Source organism: Geotrypetes seraphini, chromosome 7 (genome assembly GCF_902459505.1).
Source record: "Geotrypetes seraphini chromosome 7, aGeoSer1.1, whole genome shotgun sequence".
In the NCBI taxonomy this organism is placed as follows: domain Eukaryota; kingdom Metazoa; phylum Chordata; class Amphibia; order Gymnophiona; family Dermophiidae; genus Geotrypetes; species Geotrypetes seraphini.
Window position 1 is genome coordinate 142,669,288 of NC_047090.1, and position 27,600 is coordinate 142,696,887.

At 45.5% G+C, this 27,600-nt stretch overlaps 1 protein-coding gene across 4 annotated transcripts in view; it reads right to left on the reverse strand.

The window, feature by feature from the left end:
- ARMH4 (armadillo like helical domain containing 4) overlaps positions 1-27,600 on the reverse strand; it is a 185,772-nt gene that overhangs the window by 96,487 nt on the left and 61,685 nt on the right. For all 4 annotated transcript variants that reach the window (XM_033951108.1, XM_033951107.1, XM_033951106.1 and 1 more), the window contains one exon: positions 17,006-17,257. In XM_033951108.1, the coding sequence (XP_033806999.1) occupies positions 17,006-17,257 (252 nt within the window). The remainder of the gene's footprint in view (positions 1-17,005; positions 17,258-27,600) is intronic.

The window sequence follows — 27,600 nt, forward strand, 5'->3', positions numbered from 1 at the left end:
ATACACCGCCCGACTGGGCACAACAACAATCAACAAAAAGGCAAAGGTCATGCCATTACATAGGAAAAGCAGGAACAATAGTATTACTACCCCACAATGTCCCCCACACGGGTATAATATACAGAAATGTAATAAGAACAGTGAGAGCAACGGGGGCAGACTCCTTAAAGTATGACTGCACGGTGAAGCCGCCCATCAGGAACAATGATCTTCCACCACATTTTTCTTTTATACCAGAGTGACAACCCCCAAACACTACCCAGAACTCAGAATACCAATCACACACTACAACATCCGTCCCATACAAACCATTCACTCAGATCCCCAAGCATCTCCCTCCCTCCCCCCCCCCGCCCCTGAGGCACCAAAGTGTAATAGGAAAGAAAATGTAAAAAATGTAAAAAACAGGTAGAATTAGCTAAAACAGACACTACAGATATCCAGGGAACATGTTGGGCGAAACCGAAAATTGTATAATCCACAAGCAGCTGGGTATGCAGAAGCTGTCAGCCAAGTAGGTGCCCAAATGTTTGAATGCTGATGAGAAACAATGCCAAGTGGACACTTCCAAGTTGATTTTGCAGCATTTTCAGTGAGCCGGTGCCAACTTTTGGGAATGACTAGTTACTGTTACACCACTATGATCCTGAGACAAAACAACAGTGGCACTCAGGTTCTCCAAGGCCAAGGAAATTCAAGACCCAAAAGTCAGCAGGAAAGGTCATGGCCAGTGTTTTGGGATCAGGAAGGTGTTGTATGACGGACTTCCAAGTGGCAAAACAGTTTATGCAAAATACTACTGTAACTTGTGCTGATTAAAGGAGGCATTGAAAGAATAAAGGAGAGGGAAACTACAGAAAGGAGTTCTCTTTTTGCAAGACAATAGGGGGCTCATAATCGAAAGAGAAAAACGTCCAAAAACCGGACTAAATCGGCACTTGGACGAACATTTCTCTAAAACGTCCAAGTGCCGATAATCAAACCGGGTTTTGGACGTATTTCTAAACGACTTAGGCCTTCATAGAGCCGCTCAACGTCCAAAGCTAAACGGGGCGTTTCGAGAGGCGTGTCGAGGGCGGGACGTGGGCCGGCTTAGACTTAGTCGTACAGCATGTATAACCGAAAGTTAAACAACAGAGCCTAGAGGAAACTTGGACGTTTTGACTTAGACCATCTAAAACATGGTCTAAGTCACTAAAACCCACCTAAACTCACCAGATAATCACTGAAAACACATAACACAGACCCCCCACACACTACCCCAGTGATCACTAACACCCCCCCCCACCCCAATAAAAATTTTAATCATAACTTGAAATTTCAGCCTCCAGACCATCATCACCTGGCTGCCTAGCATAGGAAAGCCTAGTCGTCCAGCCCAGAGGCAGCTTAAGTCATCTTGGGGGTGGGTTTGGGACCCATAGAGAGATGGACCCATGCCCATAAGCTCCTGTAATCACTGCATTGTTACTGAAACATGTGCACTCCCCTATACACCCCCAAAACCCTTTTGTACTGGCATATAAGTGGCTCCTGCATCCATAAGGGCTATAGGGGTGGTAGCTAAGTGGGTCTAGGGGATTCTAGAGGTGGTTTGGGGGGCTCACCATCATCTATAAGGGAGCTGTAGTGAGGAGAAGACATGGCACCCTGTTTGTGAAGTTCACAGCAGTGCCCTGTAAGGTACCCCACTATTTAGGTGCCCTGTCTGGGTGTTCTGTCAATCACTTTGCAGACCCCTCCCACGTCCAACAGGGCTTGTTCTAGATGTTTTTGACTTGGACAGACATTTGTACGAAAATGGACTATAAAGATAGATGTTTTAGATCAGATCTGCAGGACGTATAATTTGGACGATTTTCGAAAGTCAAAAGAAGTTGGATGTCTCTTTCGAAAATGTCACTTAGGCACTTTTTGACTTTGGACGACTTGCGAAATGGACATAAACGGACTTAGACGTCCCTTTTGATTATGTGTTTTGATGCAGTTGAGGTTTCAGTGCATAGACCATCAGAAATTTGCTCTGACTATGGTATGTTTCCAAAACTTAAAAAGAGTTTGAAAGGGTGGTGTGAATAATAATAATAATAATAATAACTTTATTTTTTCTATACCGCCATAATCTTACGACTTCTAGGCGGTTTACAGTGAAGAGAGCTGGACAATCAGCGAATTACAGAATACAAATAGCGAAGATGTCACTGAACAGTCAGTGAATTACAGAATACAATTAGTAAAAATACACATATTTCTCAAAATTATCAGCATGGTGTTAATAGTTTTTTTTAAATGGTATCTGATTAGGATTTTTAACATGACCTGGCAAAGCTCATCCTTACTATGCCCCTGTCTGTAACCTGGGTTTTGCACTGGTTTGCAGAGTTTTGTGCATTGGCCACTGAGCCACCTTAAGGCAGGTGGAGCTAACTTGCCTAGTCATAGGGATGGGGCTCAGGCAGGATGGAGATTAAAAGCTCTCAACTGGAACAAAACAGAGAGGCTCAGAAAGAAGAAAAAAAAAAAAAGCCTTCCTCCTTATGCTTCCACTGCAGAAATATAGGCTGCAGAAGCTGTACTCAGGTAAGCCAGGTTTATCTTGGAACCCTCCTGAAATAATATCTTAGGAACTAAGAACCATTCCTGGCTCTACTGGGAGGCAGAACTTTAATTCAGGGACTCTAGGCCAGAAACAAGCTGTTGAATCTATCTTTAGAGAAAGACTAGTGCACGCCAAGGCCATGCCAGAACAGGCCACGGGAGAGAACTTTAAAAAGACAAAGACTGATGGTTGCATTTATTTCCTCCTGACCTGTGAAGAGAACAAGTCATCTATTTCCCTGTACATAAATAAAGTGATTTTTTTATTTCACCTCTAAACCTCTGTATAGCTGTGGTTTTCAAGGTTCCAGGCCCACTTTCGCTCATGCTGCTTGGATTTCAGTAAGTCCTTTGACATGATCCCTCACAAGAGGCTCATAAATAAACTCAAAATGCTGAAAACTCTGGTGTGGTATGGAACAGTGCCGAAAAATAATTTTACAATGCTAACGATATGCAAATTATATGCGTACTGTTAGCATCGAGCATTGAGAAGTTAAGGGAGAGGAATGTGCCTGGTGCAACTGCACACAAGATTTCAAACAGACAAACAGGACAAGCAAGGGGTTAGGGAGTAGCTGGCAAGATGCCAAAGAGTAAAACAGATTTTTATGCTGCTTATAAGCAGTGGATTTCCCCATTCATCTTAATAATGGCTTATGGATTCTGTTTTAGGAAATTATCCAAACATTTTTTTAAATCCTGCTAACAGCTTTCACCACATTGTCCGCAACAAATTCCAGAGTTTAATTAACACATTGTGTGAAGAAACATTTTCTCCAGTTTGTTGAAAATCTACTACTTGGTAGACTCATTGCATTCCTCCTTATTCCTAGTATTTTTGGAAAGCGTAAACAAGTAATTCACGTCTACCAATTCCACTCCACTCAGTACTCTCCGGACCTCTATCACAGTGGTTCCCAACCCTGTCCTGGAGGAACACCAGGCCAATTGGGTTTTCAGGCTAGCCCTAATGAATATGCATGAAGCAAATTTGCATGCCTATCACTTCCATCATATGCAAATCTCTCTCATGCATATTCATTAGGGCTAGCCTGAAAACCCGATTGGCCTGGTGTTCCTCCAGGACAGGGTTGGGAATCACTGCTCTATCATATTTCCCCTGGCTGTCTCTTCTCCAGGCTGAAGAGCCCCAGCCACTTTATCCTTTACTCATAGGAGATTGTCCCATCCCTTTTATCATTTTTGTCGCCCTTCTCGGTACCTTTTCTTTTAAATGTGGTGACCAAAACTGCACACAGTATTCAAGGTGCGGCCACACTATAGAGCAATACAAGGGCATTACAACATTCTCATCTTTGTTTTCAATTCTTTTCCTTTCTTAGCTGCCGCTGCCGCACACTGAACCGAGGTTTCAACGTATCCTCAACGATGACTCCTAGATCCTTTTGTTGAGCAGTTCAGCTCTTCTGCACATGCGCCTTGCAAACCTGAAGGTGAAACACACATTGGCGCCTGTTTTCTGCACCTTTAAATTATAAGCTTAGAAATTTTTTTTTTCCACCTTTAAATAAGCTTAGCAATTTTTTTCCAGCTTATAAGACTTCCGTCTTATATTTAAGCTGGAAACAGGCGCCAATGCGTGCTTTCAGTTTCGGATTTATTTCGACTCACATTCATCTCACTGCCACTGGCAGCATTTAGGGGCTTGCACGGACTTCTGTCTGCTTCTAGATTTAAATAAAAGCCGGAAAATTTTTTTTTTTTTTTTTACAACCCTGATATTTAGCTTATTTTACAATTCTTTTATTATAGTTACTAAATTGTATTAGTTGGGTTTTTTATCATCATTTTATGATTAAATTGTAATGATGTAATGAACTTTTCAGTGGCCCCTCGTATCTCCTGCACTGGAGCCCTCTGAGCATTCTCTGCTCACTAATGCCTCTAGTGGCAGCATTAAGTGCTCCTTTTTAGAGAGTTGCACGGGGACAGAAATCCCACCCATCCCCACCAGGATCCTCTTCATCCCCACCTGTCCCCGCCAGGATCCTCTCCGTCTCCACCCATCCCCATCAGGATCCTCTCCGTCCCCACCCATCCCCACAAGGAATTACCTCCATTCCCGCCCGTCCCTATAAAAAGCAGCAATTACTTCTGACAGGATCATCAATTCCACAGTTTCTTTTGTGTTTGCTTCTGTTTTCCTTGTGGAATCTCTTTGGTGGAACCCTTTTTTTCTTTTCTGTTCAGGTAATTAACTTATAAACCCCCTCTTTTACTAAGGCTGACGTGTCCATTATATTATATGAACAAACCCTGCTTCCAAAGCCTTCCATCCTCGTGGGAGTCCCGTTGGCTAGAGGGGGGTCCCCGTGGGAGTCCCGTGGGCCTGAGGGGGGTCCCCGTGGGAGTCCCATGGGTTAGGGGGGATTCCCGCGGGACCCGCAGGATTCCCGCGATCCCCGTTCCCGTACAGACCTCTACTCCTTTTACGAAGGTGTGCTAAGTTTTGAGCATCTCTCTTTCAGTGCGCTAAATGAACATAAAGTGGTGAACTGGTTGACTGACAGATGGCAGAGGGTGGTGGTAAATGGAGTTTAATCAGAGTACGAGTTAGGAAAATAAGTAGTGAAGTGCCTCAGGGATTGATATGGGGCTGATTCTATTCGACATATTTGTGAGCGACATCGCTGAAGGGTTAGTAGAAAACGTTTGGCTTTGAGCAGATGACACCAAGATTTGCAACAGAGTGGACTCCCTGGAGGGAGTGGACAACATGAGAAAATATCTACAAAAAATATTAGACTGGTTAAATGTCTGGCAGTTAAAAAATTTAGGGCTCCTTTTACGAAGGTGCGCTAGCAATCTTAGCGCGCACTACATTGCCCCGCGCGCTACACGCTGACACCTCCATAGAGCTGGCGTTAGTATTTTCCGTGTAGCACAGTGTTAGCGCGCGCTAAAAATGCTAGCGCACCTTTGTAAAAGGAGCCCTTAATGTGAAGCAGTACAAAGTGACGCGCTTGCGGTGTAGAAACCCAAAAGAGAAATATACGCTAGGAGGGTGAGAGTCTGACATACACGGATCGAGAGAGAGACCTCGGGGTAGTGGCAGTGTCTGAGGATCTCAAGGCGGTGATCAATGCAACAAGGCGATGGCTGATGTCCAAAGAACGCTAGGCTGCATAGAGAGAGAGGCATTGCCAACATAAAAGTGACGTTGATGTCCTTTAGAAGTCGTTGGTGAGACCCCACTTGGAGTGTTGTGTCCAGCTTTGGAGGCCATATTTCTTCAAAGGTTTTGAGGTGGTTCAAAGGAAGATGACAAAAATGGTACAGGGTTTGTGTCATAAGACATATGAGAAGAGACTAGAGAACTTGAATATGTGTATAGTAGAGAAAAGGACACAGAGAGGTGATATATTATTGGCATTTAAGCACTTGAAAAAATATCAATATACAAACAAACTTCTTCCTGAGACGTAGGGGTAGTAGAACTAGAAGACATGAATGGAGGTTTCAAGGAAGTAGACAGGATGAACCAGGAAATACTTTTTTCACAGGGAAAGTGCCAGGAACACCCTCCCAGGAGAGTTGGTAGAGTCAAAAATAGAAACATGACGGCAGATAAAGGCCATATGGCCCATCTAGCCTGCTCATCCGCAGTAACCATGATCTCTTCCTCTCTCCCAGAGATCCCAAGTGAATTCAGACACAGTCTCTGTCTACACCACCTCTTCTGGGAGACTGTTCCATGCATCTACCACCCTTTCTGTAAAATAGTATTTCCTTAGATTACTCCGGAGCCTATGGTGAGAGAATTCAAAAATAGAGGGGATGCCTAAATGGAAAGAGGATGAAAACATGGCCGTTGGAGTGTTATGTTGGGTTCATAGACAAAATCGCGTGAGACAACGGCGCGCCGACAACTGAGCGCAAGGTTGATGGCGCGCCAAAGAAAAGCACTATTTTAAAGGGTTCCGACGGGGGGTGTTGGTGGGGAACCCCCCTATTTTACTTAAAAGACATTGCGCTGGTGTTGTGGGGGGTTTGGGGGGTTGTAACCCCCCTCATTATACTTGAAACCGAACCTTTTGCCTGTTTTTTAGGGAAAAAGTTCAGTTTTAAGTATAATGTGGGGGGTTACAACCCCCCAAACACCCCACAACGCCAGCGCAATGTCTGTTAAGTAAAGTGGGGGGTTCCCCCCCCCACCCCCCGTCGGAGACCTTTAAAATAGTGCTTTTCTTCGGCGCGCCGTCAACCTTGCGCTCAGTTGTCGGCACGCCATTGTCTCGCGCGATTTAGTCCCGTCACCGTTAGTTGCGCAAGAATAATGGGAACTAAAGCCGATGCCAGACAGGCTTCTATAGTCTGTGTCCCACAAATGGCAAAAGACTGAAAGAGTCACTAAATCCAGCTTAGGGGAAGGAACTAAGACCAAGTCCAGAAAGACTTCTAAGGTCTGTGTCCTGAAAAACTGCAAAAGACTGAAGAAAATTCACTAAATCCAGTTTAGGGGAACTTCCTGGAAACAGGGCAGGATTAATTCGTCGAGGGCCCATAGGAACACAAGTACACTGGGCCCCACCCCACCCCACCAGGCACCCAGACAGAAACAGGAAGCTGCGTCAGAGGGAAGCTTTGGAAAAACAGCACCGCTTGCACAATTACAGTTCCCGTTGCCTTTCTTATCCGCATTGCTTGCTTGGCTTACTTTCTGTCGATGGGAGGGGGGCTGCGTTGCCGATTGGGGTGGGGCCCGCGTTGCCAATCAGGACGGCCGATCGATGCTGGAGAGGCCCATCGCCGTTTGGAAAAAAACAATGTTGATGCCCTCCTACATCGGGCCCCCCTGACCATTTCAGGCCCTAGGCACGTGCCTACATGGCCCATTGGTTAATCCTGCCCTGCTTGGAAATGGCAAAAGACCAGTGAAGCTTCCCCAAATCCAGTATTGTAGATCGCTTTATTATCACATGCTGCAAGAGTGCTGTGCAGGTCGGGGTAGAAGGAAAGATTATCTAAACTGAGGGTAAGCAATACTTGGGGTGACCGTGAAGCTTAAATTTATACCCCAGATATTCAACATTGGGCACAACCTGCGTATCTACACTGCATTATCTGGGTATAAAGTGGCCCTTGGAAGTTATAGGGTGCCACTGATATTCAACACTTTCCTAACTTATCTGGGTACCCAGATCATTTCTAGCTCTACCCCCAGACCTCCCCAACACTATCCAGATAGTGCTGGGGCGGTCAGTGAAATATTTCAGTGGCATAGGATGATAGCTGGGGAGCGGAGAAAGGATAAGAAGTTGGAGGGAAGTGCCTTGGACAAAGGAGAATGAGAGGTGGGAGTATTGCAAGTGGGAAAAGACTGGGGTAGAAAATGACACGGGGACAAATTTTTCCCCATCCCCACGGGAACTCATTTTCCCGTCCCAGAGTTCTTTTCCTATCCCTGTCCCATTCCTGCAAGCTCAATCCTCATCTGTACAAGCCTCAAACACTTTAAAATCATAAGTGTCATTCTCTAGACTGGGGGTAGAATTAGGAATCTTATAGGGAGAGATGGAGCTGGGGGGGGGGACTGGAACCTGATCAGGAAAGAGAATTTCAGGCCTTATGATGGGAAAATTCTGTGCAAAAATCCCTACAACAAATAAACAATACAACATTTTGTAGAATTTGTAAATATTGTATGAAGAGTTTTCAAAAATAGTGCACAGAATTCCCCAAGGAGTAACAGATGAAACATAATTATTCACTTATATATGTGCTTCTAGGAAAAACTTTCGAGTAACACAGCAGACAATGACAGTAAACAAAGACATGGAGATCATTTATTTACTGCTCCTAGGGGCACAGTAGGGTTTCAAGTCTTTGAAAGATCCCCTTACTGGGTCACTGTCACCATCATGAATCCAAGCTACTTCCAATCTCACTGCATAAGCCCTGTACAGGAGTCAAACTGAAACACTGAAGGCAGCAGCGGACAGGGAGGGCAAAAAAGAAAGACAGCTTTGCTAGATGAACATAAGAATAGCCTTACTGGGTCAGACCAATGGTCCATCAAGCCCAGAAGCCCGTTCTCACAGTGGACAATCCAGGTCACTAGTACCTGGCCAAAACCCAAAGAGTAGCAAGATTCCATGCTACCGATCCAGGCTACCCCCGTCTTTCTCAAAAGCAGACTATGGACTTTTCCTCCAGGAAATTGTCCAAACTTTTCTTAAAACCACACATCTTTCTTAAACCACACATCTTTCTTAAAACCACACAGCTTTTATCCTTAAAAAAAAAAAAAGCGCTGAGAGTACATGAAAAAGATGCATTACATTATAAAAGAAAGGTGACAGAGTATAAGGAAAAAACAAAGCCAGAGTACATTTTGATACTATAAAGAACAGTGATACTGCTGCCTCTAAAAAAATTTTTAGCTTTCTTTAGTCAAATTAGTTCAAAGCACTTTACAACATTGCTGCTTACTCTCCATAATATTTATGTGGTCTTTAAAAATAAAAAATAAAGAAGGTTTAGACTTCCAGCCACAAGCAGACAACAGCCTATGATAAATGGGATAGGCCAAGTTTGAGCTGACTTTGCCCCCTGGAGGACAAAACTTGTTTTGCAGGCCTTGATTTTCAGAACTGGTGGGTTTGAATTTTGAGGAAAGGAAAGGAGGGGAAGAAGAGGAAAATTAAGGATGCAAAAATAAGTGGGAAATAACTGGACGAGACAAACATACAAAAGGGCTCTGAGGCATTCCAAAGTCAGTGAAATATGTCTCCTGAATGATTTAAAGGCAGTAACTAGTCGAATAATGTGCTCTTACAAGACTGCCCTGTTCATGTTGGATGGCATTATGCTTGTTGTTTGTGTTTATCTTTACTGTAGGATGAGGATCAGGTTTGGGTTAAGTGTAAATGTCTTGTCCTGCTTTTGTATTTGTTTACTGTAAATCATTCAAAAGTATAATTTGCTTTAATCATTGGCTGAGATTGTGGCTGACCATGGTGAACTGAAAGACCGTGAGATTCCTAATCCTGCCAGTTAAAGTTGCAGCCCGACTGTTGAGGTCTCCGTTCTTCACCAGTTCAAAATGCCGCTCAACCGCAGTCACACTGTGAGATTCCCATCACTTGCTAACTGTAGAACAACTAGGATGGCTACCTTTCGAATCCAGATTCCTCTTCAAATTCGCCTGCATCTGCTACAAAACAGTATTTGGTCTATCACCAAAATACCTCTCTCCCCACTTCACTATGTACTGCACCAATAAGAAATCCCGCAGAATTCAGCTGTTCGCCTTCCCCTCCATAAAATTATGCCAGCTCAAAAGATTCCTCGACAAAACCTTCGCCTTCCAGGCGGCTAAGCTGAACCCTTGGCTAGCCCAAATGATGCTCGAGGCCCCTACCTACCTCGACTTCAGCAAACTTCTCAAAACATACCTGTTCCGCGAACAGGACCCTTAACCCTCATTCCCCTGCAATAAACCAAATCCCGCCACACCCCCCCTCCTTTCTCTCCCCCTCCCCTCCTTTGGTTTCTCTTCTCCCTCTCTCTTTCCTTCCATTCCAACACTGCTAAATTTCTGCTAAAACTCCAACATTTCCTTCCTCGTTGCTTGTAATCCCGACAAAATGTTGTAAATCTGTGTTCTGATCCGATCCTAATTTAATTGATGTGAACCGCCTAGAACTCTCTGGGTATGGCGGTACACAAAAACATAATAATAATAATAACTGATAGGAAAAGAAATAAAGAAGGGGAAAAGAGGAGGAGGAATAAGGTGCTGACTTACACATTTCCATAAGAACATAAGAATAGCCATACCGGGTCACACCAATGGTCCATCTAGCCCAGTGGTCTCAAACTCAAACCCTTTGCAGGGCCACATTTTGGATTTCTAGGTAATTGGAGGGCCGCAGAAAAAAAATAGTTAATGGCTTATTAAAGAAATGACAACTTTACATGAGGTAAGTGCCTAGAAATCCAAAATGTGGATTATCGGAAATCTGAAATTATCAGAAGCAATTAAGGAAAGGAAGTTGCGTCAGAGGAGAAGATTCTGCCCACACACGCACGCGACTGCACTTACACTCCGGCGGCTTTCAACAAGTCTGAAACCTTAAAACACGCCGCAAAGGTAAGGGGGAGGGAGGGAGATAGATAGATTCGGATGGGGAGGGAGGGAGAGGGCCGCGCGCAATCAGTGACGACGCACGTTTCCTCCCTTACCTGTGGGGACAAGGCCATTCACCGCTCCACGTGGCGGTGGATGGCCTTGTCCCCTTACCTGCGGTGAGCATCTTTCCCCCCCCTCCACCGTTTTAGCGGGTTACCGGCGGCTACTCGCGGCTAGCCGCAGGTAACATCCACCTTGTCATTCTCTACACCGCACCTTCCACACCTCCTCCACCTCCACCTCCACCCTCCCCACACATTCCCACTACAGAGTCACAAAGCCACCCCTCCACTCACATCCCATCATTGGATAGCCCACTCTGTCACTCACTCGCACCCCCGTAGCACCTATGCAATCTCACATTCACACACACACACACACACACACACTCTCTCTCTCTCTCTCTAGCCACCCACTCACTCATCAGAATGTGCCTTTATTCAATGTTTTTAGCCTGCAGTTTTCTAATAGCATTTCTTTCCTCTATAGTTTGTGGACTGTGCCCTGCTGCACTTAACTGCAATCCCTTCACTCTTGCTGAGAGCATCAAAGCTTCGTAACAATAGCATAAAATGGAGAAAACTCCCACAGAGCTAAAGTAGGAATGAAATATGGAGAGTCTATCAGAGAGATATGGCAAGAGCACCTGTTTCTAAAGAGGCTCAGCAGAATGCTCGACTACCACGGTGCAGAGAATGAGAGGTCCAATCTCATATGCTATGCCAGAACTAGAGAATGACATGGGGGACAATTTTTTCCCCGTACCCGCAGAAACTCATTTTTCCGACCCCGCGAGTTCTTTTTCCTGTCCCTGCCCCATTCCTGCAAGCTCCGTTCTCATCTGCACAAGCCTCAAACACTTTAAAATCATAAGTAGCAACATTCTAGAGCTCAGATTGTGATGTCATAATGCCTCATTCCACCAATGCCTAAGCTCTATCCTCATCTGCACAAGTCTCAAACACTTTAAAATCATAAGTAGCAACATTCTAGAGCTCAGATTGTGATGTCATAATGTCTCATTCCACCAATGCCTAAGCTCTATCCTCATCTGCACAAGTCTCAAACACTTTAAAAGTAGCAACATTCTAGAGCTCAGATTGTGATGTCATAATGCCTCATTCCACCAATGCCGCCTAAGCTCTGTCCTCATCTGCACAAGCCTCAAACACTTTAAAATCATAAGTGTTTGAGGCTTGTGAGGTTAAGGCAGAGCTTGCAGGAATGGGGCAGGGGCAAGGATTGCGACACAACTCGCGGGGATGGGACAGGGAAACTAAGTTCCCTGTGTCATTCTCTAGCCAGAACTACAGCAGAAGTTATTTTTTATGGAAAGCATACTATGGCCGGATGCACTAAGCATTCCGATTACCTAACAATCGTCACTAAACCAGTTTGACTGGTTTAGCAACAACCTAATTTCCGGCACGATGTACATAATGGGCCACCGTGTGCTTTTCCATGCGTTCGTACATTCTCCAACTCTGTCATGCAAATGACCTCATTAGTATTAAAATGAGGTAATTCATATTAAAACAAGCCCCCTGATCAATGCCCTTAAGATCGCTAGAGAATGCTTTATATCTAGTGACAACTGTTAAGGGCCTGAGATTACTTACAGGTCTTCCATATTTTTTCTTTTTTTTTGATGGGCACAGATGTTTTTGTGTTACACACGCATAATATATGCCCTATTTAAAAAAAAAAAAAGTTGTGCCAGTCTCCCCGATGACACCCCCCCCCCCCCAATAAGATGCCCCAGAACAAAAATAAAGAGGGGCTGGAGAGATGCCCTTTCCCTCCAGCCTCGGCCACCTGGACCTCTCCATGAGGATCGCATAACCCAGAACTCCCACACTCTCCCGCCCTGTGAAGATCCTACCCCCTCATCCCTCCCCACGATGATCCTCAGCAGGAGGGATACTCACTCCCCTCCTGCCTTGGCCACCAGGACCCCTCCACGTATATTGTACAACCCAGACAACTACCCCATCCCCCCCGCAACTACTTGGACACCCCTCGCAAAGATCCTCAGCAGAAGGGATGCTCACTCCCTCCTGCCTCTGCCATTCGGCTCCCACACGCCCCCCTGGAACTGGCCATATGTATCTTAGCCAATCAGGGCCTTAGGTCCTTCCCGGGTAGGGGCCTAAGGCCTTGATTGGCTCTGGTGCCATTGGCTCCCAGGATGCACCGAGAAGGGGGGAAGATCTGCCATTTCAAAGAGGCGGGCCTGCAGGCAAGAGAGACAGGGCAACCCTCCTGCTGTCATCTTCTTTTTAAGGTATGGGATGGGTTGGGGGGTGGGGGAATTGAGTGGCAGATGCAGGAGGGAGAGGCATCCTTCCTGCCGAGGATCTTCATGAGGGGGTATCCTTGTGGCTGTCGGGGGAGGAGAGTGTCTGGGTTTCCACGATCTTCATGTGGGAGAGAGTTGTCTGGGTTGCAGGATCTTCGTGGAGGGGTCCGGATGGCCGAGGCAGGAGGGAGTGGGCACACCTCCTGCTGAGGATCTTCAAGGGGGGAGAGTGTCTGGCTGATCATATACTTTACCCTTGAATAGAAGCTTAGCTGCTGAATTTTGTAATGCCTGTAACCTAGGTAAAAGTTCTGCATTGATTCCACAATATATTGAATCACAATAATCTAACCTTGATATTATAGGCATGAATTAATGTGTGAATGGAGTCAAAATCTAAGGTCTTACTGACTGAATGAATACTCTAAGCCAGTAATAACCTTCTTTTAATACCTGACCTATCTGCTATTCAAAGGAGAGTTTACTGTCAAAAAGAATTCCTAGAAAACGAAATGTCTTTTACTGGAATCAAATCAAGATTTAATAATTTAACAGGATCTGTAGGTGCGGAAAGCATTTCACTAATCCAACAGGTTTGTTTGTTTCTTCAGATTAAGAATTGCTGACTAAGAGGAATGCTACTCTGCTTAGAGAATGTATACATGTTGCTTAAGAATTACATTTGGCTTCTGGGGAAAATTGTGCTTAGATTCCCCTTTAGACCTACTCCGACTCAGCCTCTTGAGGCAAAACGTCAGGCGTCTGATTTGAATACGTTATGTTAATCAGGTTTTCTATTCCGCCTTCACCTATTCAGTTCAAGTTTATTTAAGTTTTGATATACCGCTCACAATAAACCTGAACGGTTTACAATTTAAAAAGAGGGAATAGGAGTTGCCTAAAATTAAGGACTGACAACAATCATAGACATATGACACAATTCAGTGAAAATGTAGAGGAAAAGGGGAGGAACTACAATATCTTGATAGGAGAGAAAGTAAGGGAAAATTACAGGAGGAAAGAGGGTAGAGGAAATTTATAAATAAATATTTGAATTAATTTTAGGAATAGATCCTTATTGATGCTGTTGTTGAGTAATTTATTATTGGATTTCTTAACGCATTAATTCGTAGGCATCATTGAATACAAAGGTTTTAAGGTTAGATTTAAATTTACTTAAAGAGAATTCATGACGGCGGTAAGATGGAAGAGCATTCCAAAGAGTAGGAGCGGTAATGGAGAAAATGGACTTATGTGTGTTGTCATACGTTATATGTCTTGAAGGCGGAATGGTTAGTTCAAGGTCAGATTACATTACAAGAGGTTGGGTCAGTTACCCAGGAAGTTACAATGGACAATTTGACACAGACATTCAATATAGTTGCTAGTACAGGTAGATCAACACAGTTATTAATACAGTTAGGTCGTAATTACAAATACATAGTTACAAGTTTAAGTAGGTCATTCTTTATATCCCAGGAGTTGCTCATTGTTATATCCCAGGAGTTGCATTAGAGATTTGGAAAAGGGCTTTTTTTATTTTAATTATTTATAAGTCAAAAAATAAAAAATACAATGTAAAATAAAAATATAATTCCAAATTATTTAAGCGGTATCAACTTATTACAGAGTATAGTTAGTCCACAATATATTGTGGAAAAGAACTTTTACAATTACCATTTCAGTTACTTCCGGGTTGGCTCCCTGTCTAGGTAAAGAAATGCTATTAAAAGTTTTCTGAACCTGAGATAGTGGTCAGAAGATCATAGTGTGAGTGGTAGTTGGTTCCAGCATTTTGATAAAGTGTGTATTGCTGTTATCTGCTGGTCTTGTCTTCAATTACACTATAGAACACTTCATCCTTCCAGTGGTGGCCCAGGCCATTGTATCTTTCGACTAAGCTAATTTGTCAAAACCATATCACTAAAACTAGAATATGCAGGGGAAACCTAGCAGGTTTTCAGATCTGGTCTTACACTGGTCAGATTACACTATTCTAACCAAATCAGTGGCGTAACAAGAGGGGGAGAAGTCCGCCATGGGTGCACGGCTTGGGGGGGTGCACAATCGGCCAGGTCCGGGTCCTCCTGCCCTTCCTTTCCCCAGGTCCGCGCCTGCAATCTTACCTCCCCGCTGCTGCTGCTATCACCGACAAGAATTCTTTCCGACGTCAATTCTGACGTCGGAAAGGATGTTCCAGACAAACCAGGCAGTGATTGGCTGGCCCGGAACGTCCTCTCCGACGTCAGAATTGACATCAGAAAGAAGACTTCTTGTTAGCGATTAGCAGCAGCAGCGGGGAGGTAAGATTGCAGGCGCAGACCGGGGGAAAGGAAGGAGAGAGGCGCTTTTTTTTCCGCGGAAGGGAGGGAAGGATGTAGGCAGGCAAGCTGGTTGGCTTTAGCGCGGCAGGGAAGGAGAGAGATAGGTAGGCAGGCAGGCAAGCAGGCTTTGGGGTGGACAAAATCTGGAAAGTAGTGGGGGGACAAAAGAAGGAGGCACTGGGGGCACTAAGGACACGGGAAGGGGGCACTGGGGGCATTATGGACACAGGACGGAAGCACTGAGGGCACTATGGACACGGGACGGGGCACTGGGGGCACTATGGACACGGGACGGGGCACTGGGGGCACTATGGACACAGGACGGGGCACTAGGGGCACTATGGACACAGGATGGGGCACTGGGGGCACTATGGACACAGGATGGGGCACTGGGGGCACTATGGACACGGGACGGAGGCACTGGGGGCACTATGGACACGGAACGGAGGCACTGGGGGCACTATGGACACGGGACGGAGGCACTGGGATTGCAGAGGAGAAGTTTGGGAGAGGGAAAGAGGAGAGAGATGCCAGACCAATGGGGATGAAAGGAGAGATGGAAGGGTGAGGCATACACTTTCTGGAAGGGGCATAGAAGGAGAGAAGATGCCATATAGGGGAAGAGAGACGGCAGACAGTGGATGGAAGGAAAAGAGAGTTACAAGAAGATGAGGAAAGCAGAAACCACAGAAGACAAAGGTAGAAAAAAAATCTGTGGTGCACTGTATGCAGAGTCCAGCTTCTTTCTGGTTCAATTTAACCTTTGTCTATGTATGTCTATTTTATCCCCCCTTTTACAAAACTGGAGCATTTTTTAGCGCCAGCCGTGGTGGTAGCAGCTCTGATGCTCAGAATTCTATGAGTGTCAGAGTTGTTACCACCGTGGCTAAAATCCACACTACAGTTTTGTAAAAGGGGGAGGGGATAGTTTGTGATTATATATTCCATACTAGGCGAAGGTGTTTTCTGTGTTCTGTGTGTTCGAAAGACATGGTTTTCTGTTAGGATTGACGGTGTAGGATTGATCTGTACTAGTCTGGCTTGTTTAGTTTTACAATGGGTATATTGATGTTGTACTGCTCACTGCAGTATGTAAGATGCTGCCTTTTCCTAGGTACTCATGTGCGACATGTGGCTTGTTACTAAAAATTGTGTTTTTCGTACAGATGGGGGGGGGGGTGTCAAAAAATGATGGGCCCCAGTGTCACATTTGCTAGGTACGCCACTGAACCAAATGTCTGCAAAATTCCTGAGTGAATATCTGACTGGATTCCTGACTGAATATCTGAAGACATACAGCTTGCAGCTTTTTTCCTTACAATACAAAACAAGTATTTAGGAACCTTCAACTCAGTCTTACAAATATATGTTGAATCATTTATATCCTAAATTTCACAGAGCAGTGGCCACAGTGAAAGATTTCATGCCACAACTTCAAACTACCTGAAGCTAAATTTTAAATAACTTTTTGAGTCTGGCAACTTGAAAAAGTGAACAAGCATTTGTAATATATTTAACGATCTCAGTATAGACTGTGCATTGAAGAAAAAAAGAAGTCACACTTTCCGTTCATTAAGCAGCTTCAGACATTAAAGTGTTGTAAAATACGAGAAAGAATTCTCTTACCAAGACCTTGGTTCCGATGTTCCCATGCCAGACTGTCAGGAACTCGAAAGCCCAGCCCCTCCATCTGGGTGGGAATTCTGCTGTCCCCCAAGGGCTCATGGGAGAACAAACCAGGAAGAGTAATGGCTGGCAGCTCAACGTCACCCTCAACACTTTCATCTGTGGCATCAGTGTCTTTTTCTTCGTCCTCCTCTTCTTCTTCATCATCCTCCTCCTCCTCCTCCTCTTCATCTTCCTCTTCCTCATCTTCCTCTGAGAAGGAAGCAGACAACAGTGAAACAAACATCTGCCTGACACTTTATCCATTCTATGATTTATGGATTATTACACTGACACAGTGGTGTACCTAGCATGTGTGACACCCGGTGCCCATCATTTTTGGCACCCCCCCATCTGTATGAAAAACATGATTTTTAGTAACAAGCCACACGTCACACATGAGTACCTAGGAAAAGGCAGCATCTTACATACTGCAGTGAGTAGTACAACATCAATACACCCATTGTAAAACTAAACAAGCCAGATTAGTACAGATCAATCCTACACTGTCAATCTAACAGAAAACCATGTCTTTTGAACACACAGAACACAGAAAACACCTTCGCCTAGTATGAAATGTTATCACAAACTAACCCCTCCCCCTTTTACAAAACTGAAAGTGTGGATTTTAGCCACGATGGTAACAGCTCTGACGCTCATGGAATTCTGAGCATCAGAGCTGCTACCACCACGGCTGGTGCTAAAAAACACTCCACAGTTTTGTAAAAGGGGGGATAAAATAGAAATACATACATCCACTGTCTGCCATCTCTCTGCCCCTATATGGCATCTTCTCTCCTTCTATGCCCCTTCCAGAAACTGTATGCCTCCCCCTTCCAGCTCTCCTTTCACCCCCATTGGTCTGGCATCTCTCTCCTCTCCTTCCCTCTCCCACACCTCTCTTCTGCAATCCCTTTCTTCCCTCATTTTCCTTTTCAATTTATTTTCTGCATCCATCTAGATTACGTTCTTACTACCCTCTCATCAATTTCATTTTTTAGTGTCTACCTACAGCTCGCCACCTCTTTCCCTCAACCCTTCCAGTATCTAACTCTATCCTCTTCCCTCAATCTAGCATGTGCCCTTTTTTCTTTCTCCTCCCCATTTCCTTCCAGCGTCTGCTCCCCCTCTCCCTCCACTTCCATTCAGTCTGCCCCCCACTCATCCACACTTTCATTCAGTGTCTGTCCCTCCTCTCCCCCACTTCCATTCAGTGTTTGTCCCTCCTATCCCCCACACTTCCATTCAGTATTTGTCCCTCCTCTCCTCCACACTTCCATTCAGCGTTTGTCCCTCCTCTCCTCCACACTTCCATTCAGCGTCTGTCCCTCCTCTCCCCCACACTTCCATTCAGTCAGTGTCTGTCCCCCTCTCTCTACTCCTTCCATCTACTGTTCACCCTCTGTCTCGCCCCTTCCATTCTCTGCCCTTTCTGCCTTTTCCATCCAGTGTCCCTGCCCACTCTCTCTTCCATATGGTATTATCCCTCTTTCTATGCTCCTTCCATAAACTGTCTTCTTTGTACATGATTCATTTCAGCTTCACCCCCTCTCCATTTTTCTGTCTCCCTATGCTCTGGAATCTCTCTCTTCTCCTTTCCTTCCTTCCCACTCCACCCCATGGTCTGGCATCTCTATCTCTTTTCCTCCCCCATGCCCTGGCATCTCTGTCTCTCCATGCTCTGGCACCTCTTCTCCCTCTGATCTGGTATTTTTTCCTGTCTCTCCCCCTGGCATATTTCTCCTCTCCTTCCAACTCCCCCTCCATTATCTGGCATCTCCTCTCCTTCCTTTCTCTCCCTCCCTCCTTACTTCCTTTCCCATGGTCTGGCATCTGTCTCCTTCCCCCCCCCCATTCCCTGGCATCTCTCCCTCCCCCTCCATGGTCTGGTATCTCATTTCCTTTCCTTCCCTCCCATGAACTTGGCATCTCTTGTTCCTCTGCCTTTTCCTTCTCCCTCCTTCTGTGTCAGCATGCCCCCTATCTACCTACTACTCTAATATCCAGAATCTCCTTTTTATTCTTATTGCATCCACCCCGTGTCCAGCATCTCCCACCTGTTTTTCTACTCACATCATGTCTGTTTTTTCCCTTCACCGTCCAGCATCTTCCTGTGTTCCTTTTTTTCTTCCTTATCTGATTTAGCAGCTTTCTTCCCTTTCCTGAGCCAGCCAACCCACCATCTTCCCACATCCCATTTCAGTACCTCTCCTCTTTTCCCCAACTTAATAGTCCTGAATGGTATAGAAGTCCCTCAGAGTGTTCCAGTGCTGCTGCAAGACTGGAGGCGATTCATAGATGCCATCAGCCCTGCCTTCGGCTGCGCCGGTAACCAGCGATCACTTCCCCTCCCGCGCTAAAGCCTGCCTCCCTCCTTTCCTCCCTACAGTGCCGAAATGGTCAGGGGGGCCGCCAGGTCCGGAATCACCCTCCCTATTCTCAGGGCCGGCATTAGGGGATGGCAAGGGGGACCCGCGATCCAGGCAGCTCTCTTAACTGCCATCAGCCCTGCCTTCGGCTGTGCCAGTAAAGCTAAACTGGACAGTAAAAGCAAAGAGAGATGCCGCGGGACTTTTCCACTTGCCTGCATCGCTCGATCCCGCCCCCTCTGAAGTTACTTCCTGTTTTTGAGGGGCGGGATCGAGAGCGGCAGAACTTCGAGCGATACAGGCAAGTGGAAAAGTCCAGCGGCGTGTCTCTTTGCTTTTACCGTCCAGTTTAGTTTTACCGGCGCAGCCAAAGGCAGGGCTGATGGCAGCTAAGAAAGCTGCCTGGATCGCAGGGCCGGCCCTGAGAATAAGGAGGGTGATTCCGGACCTGACAGCCCTCCCCTGACCATTTCAGCGCTGTAGGGAGGAAAGGAGGGAGGCAGGCTTTAGCGCGGGAGGGGAAGCGATCACCAATTCCTTGTCCCCTCGCACAGCTTCGGGATGCTGTCCCTGAAAACAGGACATTTCGGCGTTCTGAAGCGGTGGGTCGGGACAACAGGACGGTCGGTCACCTTAAGTAAGAAGGGCGGCAGTAAGGAGGGAGGGAGCGCGATAGGGACCGGGCCGGCTGTGCACCCCCCCTAAGGCTGCACCCGGGGCGGACCGCTCCCCATGCCCTCCCCCTTGGTACGCCACTGCACTGACACAAATCATTCTAGTGAAATGGTTTACTATCAAAAGAAAAGACAGAAAGGGAAAAGTACTCCATCATTTACAGGACAGAGAAAAGAGGGTAGTGGAGAAAATAGAGTGGAGGAGGGGAATAGAGGCACAGACAAAGACAAAGACATCACAGCAGCCACTCAGTGCAGTGATTGCTCACTGAAAGCTTGACTAAAGAGGTACTGTAAGGTTTGAGCCCAGCTTTAACTCGGGGAAGGAGAGTTTTCTGCGAAATGAAGGGAGTGGTGAATCACCTTGTGGGTTGGGGTAAGCATCTTGAATTGGATACGATATTGAATCAGTAGCCAGTGATGTTTCATTCATTATTCAGTATTTGGAAGATTCAGGGTGAGATCATACCCAAGACCAAAAAATGCTTAAAAATGTATGTTGCACACTTTAGGCTCCTAAGTGAGTCTTTCCTTAGGCAATGTCAGCTTTCCTCTAAATCAGACATGTCAAACTCTGGCCCATGGTGTGTTAAAAATTGGCCCACCAGACATTTTCAACTTTATAGTAAATCTGGCCCGCCAGCACGAACCGCTGCCTCTGCTCTTCACTTGCATCTGCCTTCGCCTGGTCTCCTCTTCAAAGCAGCCTGCTGAGGATCGCTTGCCAGCTGTAGTGAAACTTGCTGGCTGCTGTTGATCTCGGTAGCACATTCCCTCTAATGCAATCCCAAATGTCAGAGGAGGGGCGGGACCACATCAGAGGGAACATGCTACCGAGGTCGACAGCAGGCTGCTTTGAAGACGAGACCAGGCGAAGGCAAACGTGAGTGAAGAACAGCAGCAGCAGTGGAAGCAGTTCGTGCCAGTGGGCCAGCGGAGATCAGGAAGCCGGGATGGAGGGATGGTAGGAACGGCGGGCCAAACTTGAAGGTGAGACCGGGAAGAAGAGGAGAGGAAAACATGCAGGCCTTCAGGACAGGAGCGAGCCCTGGTGAAGAAGTACCCGGAGGGAAAAAAGGAGGGGTCCAGATGTGCATATGCTGGACTGAGTGGAGGGTTGGGTGGGTAAGAAATAAAACAGAGGAGAAGGATAGAAATGGTGGGCAATGGGATGGAGGGAGGGAATGAAAAGAAAGGGAGAGAATTTGAAACAAGGGCTTTTGTGGAGGGGGAATAGAGATACTGGATAGGAGGGTAGTTGGGAAGAGAAACGGAGAGATGTTAGACACTGGGGAGGTGGGGAAGGAGGGAGAGATGCTGGATGAAAGGGTAGTTGAGAAAAGGATGGTGATCTGGGGATGATGGGGGTCCATTGCTACAGCTGTGGATATGGACACACAAAAAAAGAAAGATGTCAAATCTCTGAGGGAGGGAAGGGAAACAGAAGGTGAGGACAGAAATGGAAGATGGATGGTTAGCACAGAGAAAGAAGAAAACGGCAAATGGGCAGGAGACCCTGGCAAGCGAATTATCAGAAGACAACCAGAGCCTGGGACCAACAAAAGGTAGAAAAAATAATTTTATTTTCTGTTTTGTGATTACAATATTTATTTTGTTTACACCCCAGAGCCGATGTGGGATTGGAGACGTTGTAACCCTATACAGGGGTACCTTGGATTACGAGCATAATCCGTTCCAGGAGCATGCTCGTAATCCAAAATGCTCGTATATCAAAGCAAGTTTCCCCATAGGAAGTAAAGGAAACTTGCTTTGAAATGTTCCCACCCCTCCCCTCCTCGAGGCCAGCAGCGCTGCTCCCCCCCCCCACGAGAACCGGCATTGCTCCCCCCGAAGGCCCCCCCGCAAACCAGCACCCTCCCCCCCCGCGATCCGGCACCCCCCTCCGCCGCCATCGGGTGGCCCCCCCCGCCGTCTAACGTGAATTCTCAGGCCCAGCATAGGAAGCAGATCTTCAGGCACCGGCATGCACAGGACATGCTGATGCCGGTACCGCTGCGGAGGCTACAGAAAAGTAAGAAGAGGGTTCGGGTGGGTTGGGGGGACCTCAGGTCGCGGCGGGGGGGTGCCCGATGGCGGTGGGGAGGGTGCCGGTTCGCAGGGGGGGCGCTCGCAAATCAAAGCGCGCTCGGTTTCCGAGGCGCCGATTTTGCGAATGTTTTGCTCGTCTTGCAAAACACTCGCAAACCGGTGCACTCGTAAACCGAGGTACCACTGTATTTACATTACATTAGAGATTTCTATTCCGCCATTACCTTGCGCTTCAAGGTGGGTTACAAAAGAGATAAAAATCGGAGGATTACAATGGAAGAAAATTTGTCCTTTCTAGAGAGGTAAAGAGTAGGTTATGTAGTTTCTGTGTGGCGTGAAGAGGGAGGGGGGGAAGTACGGTAAGTTTGAAGTTAGGGCTGTTTCAGGAATTTCTTGAAGATTGTAGTTTTTATTTCTTTTCTGAACATCTTGTTGTCTGGTGTCGTTATCAGTTGACTGGAGATTTGGTTATCTAGTTTAACTGCTTGAGTGGCTAGGAGGCCATCATATAGTTTTTTCTGTTTTACTTCTTTGATTGAGGGGTGTGTGAATGGGGTGTGTGTTTTTCTATGTCTGATTGAGGTGGTTTGGATGAGGAGGTTGTTCAGGTAGATTGGGCTGTCTCTGTTTAAGGCTTTAAATAACATACAGTAGAATTTAAATAGTATTCTTTCGTGGATTGGTAGCCAATGTGAGTTGATGTATGCTTCTGTAATATGGTCGTGTTTTCTCTCGTTCTCCCTACCTTGGAGAGGGTGAACAACCTGTCTTTATCTACTAAGTCTATTCCCTTCAGTATCTTGTCCCCTCTCAGTCTCCTCTTTTCAAGGGAGAAGAGGCCCAGTTTCTCTAATCTCTTGCTGTATGGCAACTCCTCCAGCCCCTTAACAATTTTAGTCGCTCTTCTCTGGACCCTTTCGAGTAGTACCGTGTCCTTCTTTATACACGGTGACCAGTGCTGGATGCAGTATTCCAGATGAGGGCGTACCATGGCCCAGTACAGTGGCATGATAACCTTCTCCGATCTGTTTGTGATCCCCTTCTGAATCTTTCCTAGCATCCTGTTCGCCCTTTTTGCTGCCACCGCACATTGCGCGGACAGCTTCATTGATTTGTCGAACAGCACTCCCAAGTCTCTTTCCTGGGGGGGTCTCTCCAAGTAACGCCCCAGACATCCTGTATTTCTGTATAAGATTTTTGTTACCGACATGCATCGCGTTAGACTTATCAACGTTGAACCTCATTTGCCATGTTGCAGCCCATTTCTCGAACATGTTTATGTCATGTTGCAGATCTTCACAATCCTCCTGCGTCTTCACTACTCTGAATAACTTAGTATCATCTGCAAATTTAATCACCTCACTCATTGTACCAATTTCCATATCATTTATAAATATGTTGAAGAGCACGGGTCTAAGCACCGAACCCTATGGCACTCCACTGGTGACGCTTTTCCAGTCCAAGTATTGTCCATTTACCCCCCACTCTCTGTTTCCTATCCATGTGAGTATTTCACCCTCGATTCCATGGCTCGCAATTTTTCAAAGTAGTCGTTCATGCGGAACCTTGTCGAACACCTTCTAAAAATCCAGATATACAATGTCGACCGGGTTGCCTTTGTCTATCTGCCTGTTTACTCCCTCGAAGAAGTACTGCAAGTTCATCAAGCAAGATCTTCCTTTGCTGAAGCTGTGCTGGCTGGTCCTCTTCAGATCGTGTCCATCAAGGTGCTCAATGATGCGATCCTTTATCAGTGCCTCTACCATCTTTCCCGGTACCGGGAGGTCAGATTCACCGGTCTGTAGTTTCCCGGATCACCCCTCGAACCTTTCTTGAAGATCGGTGTAACATTCGCCACCTTACATTTTGTTAGGTAGGGCCTGATTATCTAAAAGCAAGGGCATTGATTAAAAAACAAAACAAAAAAACCCTGACTCCTAGGCCTTTACAAGATCAACTGATTATATCAACCAAGTCAATGCAAGCGAATACTGCAAAGAACAACTCTGAAAGGATTCTAATGGAGGCTGGTTGCAAAATTAATTGTGATTCTAAAGGTGAGGAGGCAGGTTAATAAATAAAGATAGCAAATAAAATGATTGCAGATCAACTCCACATAACAGCACTGGTGGTGAGTGATAACTGCTTTAAAATTTAAGCTGTGCCAACATTACATTAAGTTCATTTTACGGCATTATTAATAATGCATTTTACTGCACTCTTCTTCAAAGCATCTTAAAGAAATTTACAAGATGGACATAAATGAGCCTTAATTGAAAAAAGTTGAAGCATTAGCAGAAAGATTCATTAACAGCTGGGCCTATATAATAGACTACAGGTACAGTAGAACGGCATAGCCATGGGTGAGGAGAGGCCCACTCAACAGCGGCACATTTGTGATGTGGCTGGCGAGAATACTCAAACACCACCAGATAAAGACTTTTGGCATGTCTGTCTCCCCTCCCCCTTTATATCTTTCACTCAACCGATTTAAGAGTAATCTAAAATGTTGGGGGTTTTAAAAGATGATTTTGATCTATAAATATTTGAGATAGATTGTGTCATTTTCGGCCTGAACAAATGGGAACACATCACCCCGTTTTACCACCAACTACATTAGCTGCCATTCGAGACCAGAGTCCTATTCAAGTTTGCCTGCTTCTGCTACAAAACAGTATTTGGTTCATCGCCAAGATACATCAATCCTCATTTCAATCTGAATTGCACCAATAAGAAATCCCGCAGAATCCAGCTGTTCACCTGCCCCTCGCTAAAACTATGTCATCTCAAAAGATTCCTAGACAAAACCTTTGCCTTCCAGGCAGCTAAGCTGAACCCATGGCTAGCCCAAATAGTACTCGAGGCTCCCACCTATCTCGGCTTCAGAAAATTACTCAAAACGCACCTATTCCGCGAACAGGACCCTTAATCCTCCCCCTACTCCAGCAATAAATCCTCACCCCCCCCCCTCTTATTGCTCTTCTCCTTCCTTCTTGATCTCCCTTTCTCTACCTTACCTTCTATCCTCTCCCTCATTGCTGCTTGCATTTCTGATAAAATGTTTGTAAATCTGCGCGTCATCGCGGATCTTAATTAACTTATGTAAACCGCCTAGAACTTGCTGGGTATGACGGTATATAAGAATAAAATTATTATTATTAAATTATTATTATATACTGATTAGATAAGACAGGTTTTCTCGAATACGGATAAGAAATCTTTTTTTTCTTCTGGCTCCTGCCCTTACCTTTCCAAGGCAGGATCTGTGAAATCCTGATCAGCAACGTTTCCATCTTTGAATTTTGAGCCCCTTCCAACTATACTCCCTAGTCCCATCCTCATCATTTTTCCCTTTTTTGTTTTCTTTTCTATAACATTTGTATTTTCTCCCCTTTTGCCCTTTGGTTCTGTTAGTCCATCCGTCTTTTCTTTTTTGGGTTATTAATGTGGTCATAATATGTTGGTATGTCCTATTTCCTTATAATGATTTTATTCCTGTACATCGCTTAGAAGTCAGATAGAGCGATTCTATCTAATTTTAAATCAACCTTGAATTACTTCAGTTCTTCACTGGCAGCCAGGAGTGACTCATATATGCTGCTCTGCTGGTCCCAGAGCCTTCCACAGGAAGTCATATCAGAGGGAATGCTTTGGGGACAGCGCAGCAGCATTTATGAGTCGCTGCTCACTGCCAGCAAAGATCCGGGATATTTTAAAGGTACACAGAGAGGCCAGTCAAGAGATGCTGGATCATTTGCAGGGAATGGGGTTTTCATGTCCAACCACTCTAGTCTGGGCATCTGGCTATGCCACTGGAACTGTAAGAACTAAATCAAGAAAATCTAACCGAACATAAGTGTTCAACTAGCAGAGTCTGTCAGCCTGCAATGAAACAATTAATTAGCAGCCAGATCTATCAGACAGGCCACAAGTAGAGAATGGCACGGGACAAATTTGTTCCCAATCCTGTGGGATCTATCTTCATCCCTGACTGCTAGCAATGCTGGGCAAAGGCCTAAGGGAGATCATATCATTCATGTCTGACCTTAGGGAATGTCATTGCAGACAGTCCCCACAAGTTCTGTCCCTGTCCCATCCCTGCAAGCTCTGTCCTCATCTACACAAGCCTCAAACACTCGTTTGAGGCTTGTGCAGATGAGGATGGTGCTTGCACGGACAGGGACAGAACTTGCGGGAATGAGGACAAATTCATCCCCATGTCATTCTCTAGAGAAGTACACCAATAACCAATAGAGAAGTCCTAATAGAACTGCACACCCTCATGTAGCTGGGTCTATCTTGTATTGTCCAAGCCATTGCTGTGTGGTACATTGCTAGTGGCAGGGCATCATTAAGAAAAGCCATAGTGACAAAATAGATTCTTATTTTGTGTTCAGTAAGAAAATATGATGGTAGAGCACTACTGAATATTGAGGACTGGAAGAATGTGAAAGTAGAATGCAAATTTACATACTTAAAAAATGGCAGAATAGAATGACAAAACCTCAATATACCATATATAGCACAGACTTCATTTATCATACATTATCTACTGGGTCAGAAAAAAGACTCAGAGCCCATGAGCCTCTAGGCTTACTCAAGCCACTATATAGGCTCTTATTTATTTAATCATAGCTGAAAAAACCCTCTACAATTACTACTACTACTTATCACTTATATAACACTGAAAGATGTATGTGGCACTGTACATTTTGACATTAAATAGATGGTCCCTATTCAGAAAAGCTTACAGTCTAACTTGGACAGACAGACATGACAAATGGAGTTAACCTCCTCATTTAAACCTTCATAGTCACAAAAACAGTTCTTTTCCCACAATATTCAACAAGAGATAGACCGCTATCTCCCACTGAATATCCAGCTTAGCCGATTGGTCAGTGACCAGCTATGTTACATGACATAGCCAGTCACTGCCAATATTCAGCAGCTCGCCTGTCAGAAAGAGCCACTTTAGGGGAGAGTGTGGCGCAATTAAAGCTACAGCCTCAGCTGCTTTGATTCAGGAAAATGCCAACAAGGTATTGAGTCGATAGTATTATACTCCTGAGAAACTTCACAAGATGTATACCCAGTCCTCTGATCAGTGTTGGCGTTGCCATAGGGCAATAGGGTCATTTCTCCATATCTGGTGAGAGTGTGGGGGACTTGGTCCCTTTTGGACTTAAGGGATTTACACTTTGTCCCACATGTTGGGGGTCGCTGTCCCTTTTACTCTTCAAAAGTTGTTTATTGGAGTTGACCAACTTTTGTGTGACCAAATGGCAGACCAAATTAACTGGCAGCAGGCAAATGTCTTATTGCAGCTCATTGGGAACAGACAATGGTGCCTTCTGTGGCTGACTAGAGAGTGAAATTATCCACGATGGGGAAAATGGAATTGTATGTGGCCAAGCGCAGAGGTTAGTATATGTAATCATTGAATACCTGGACTGTTCTTTCCTGG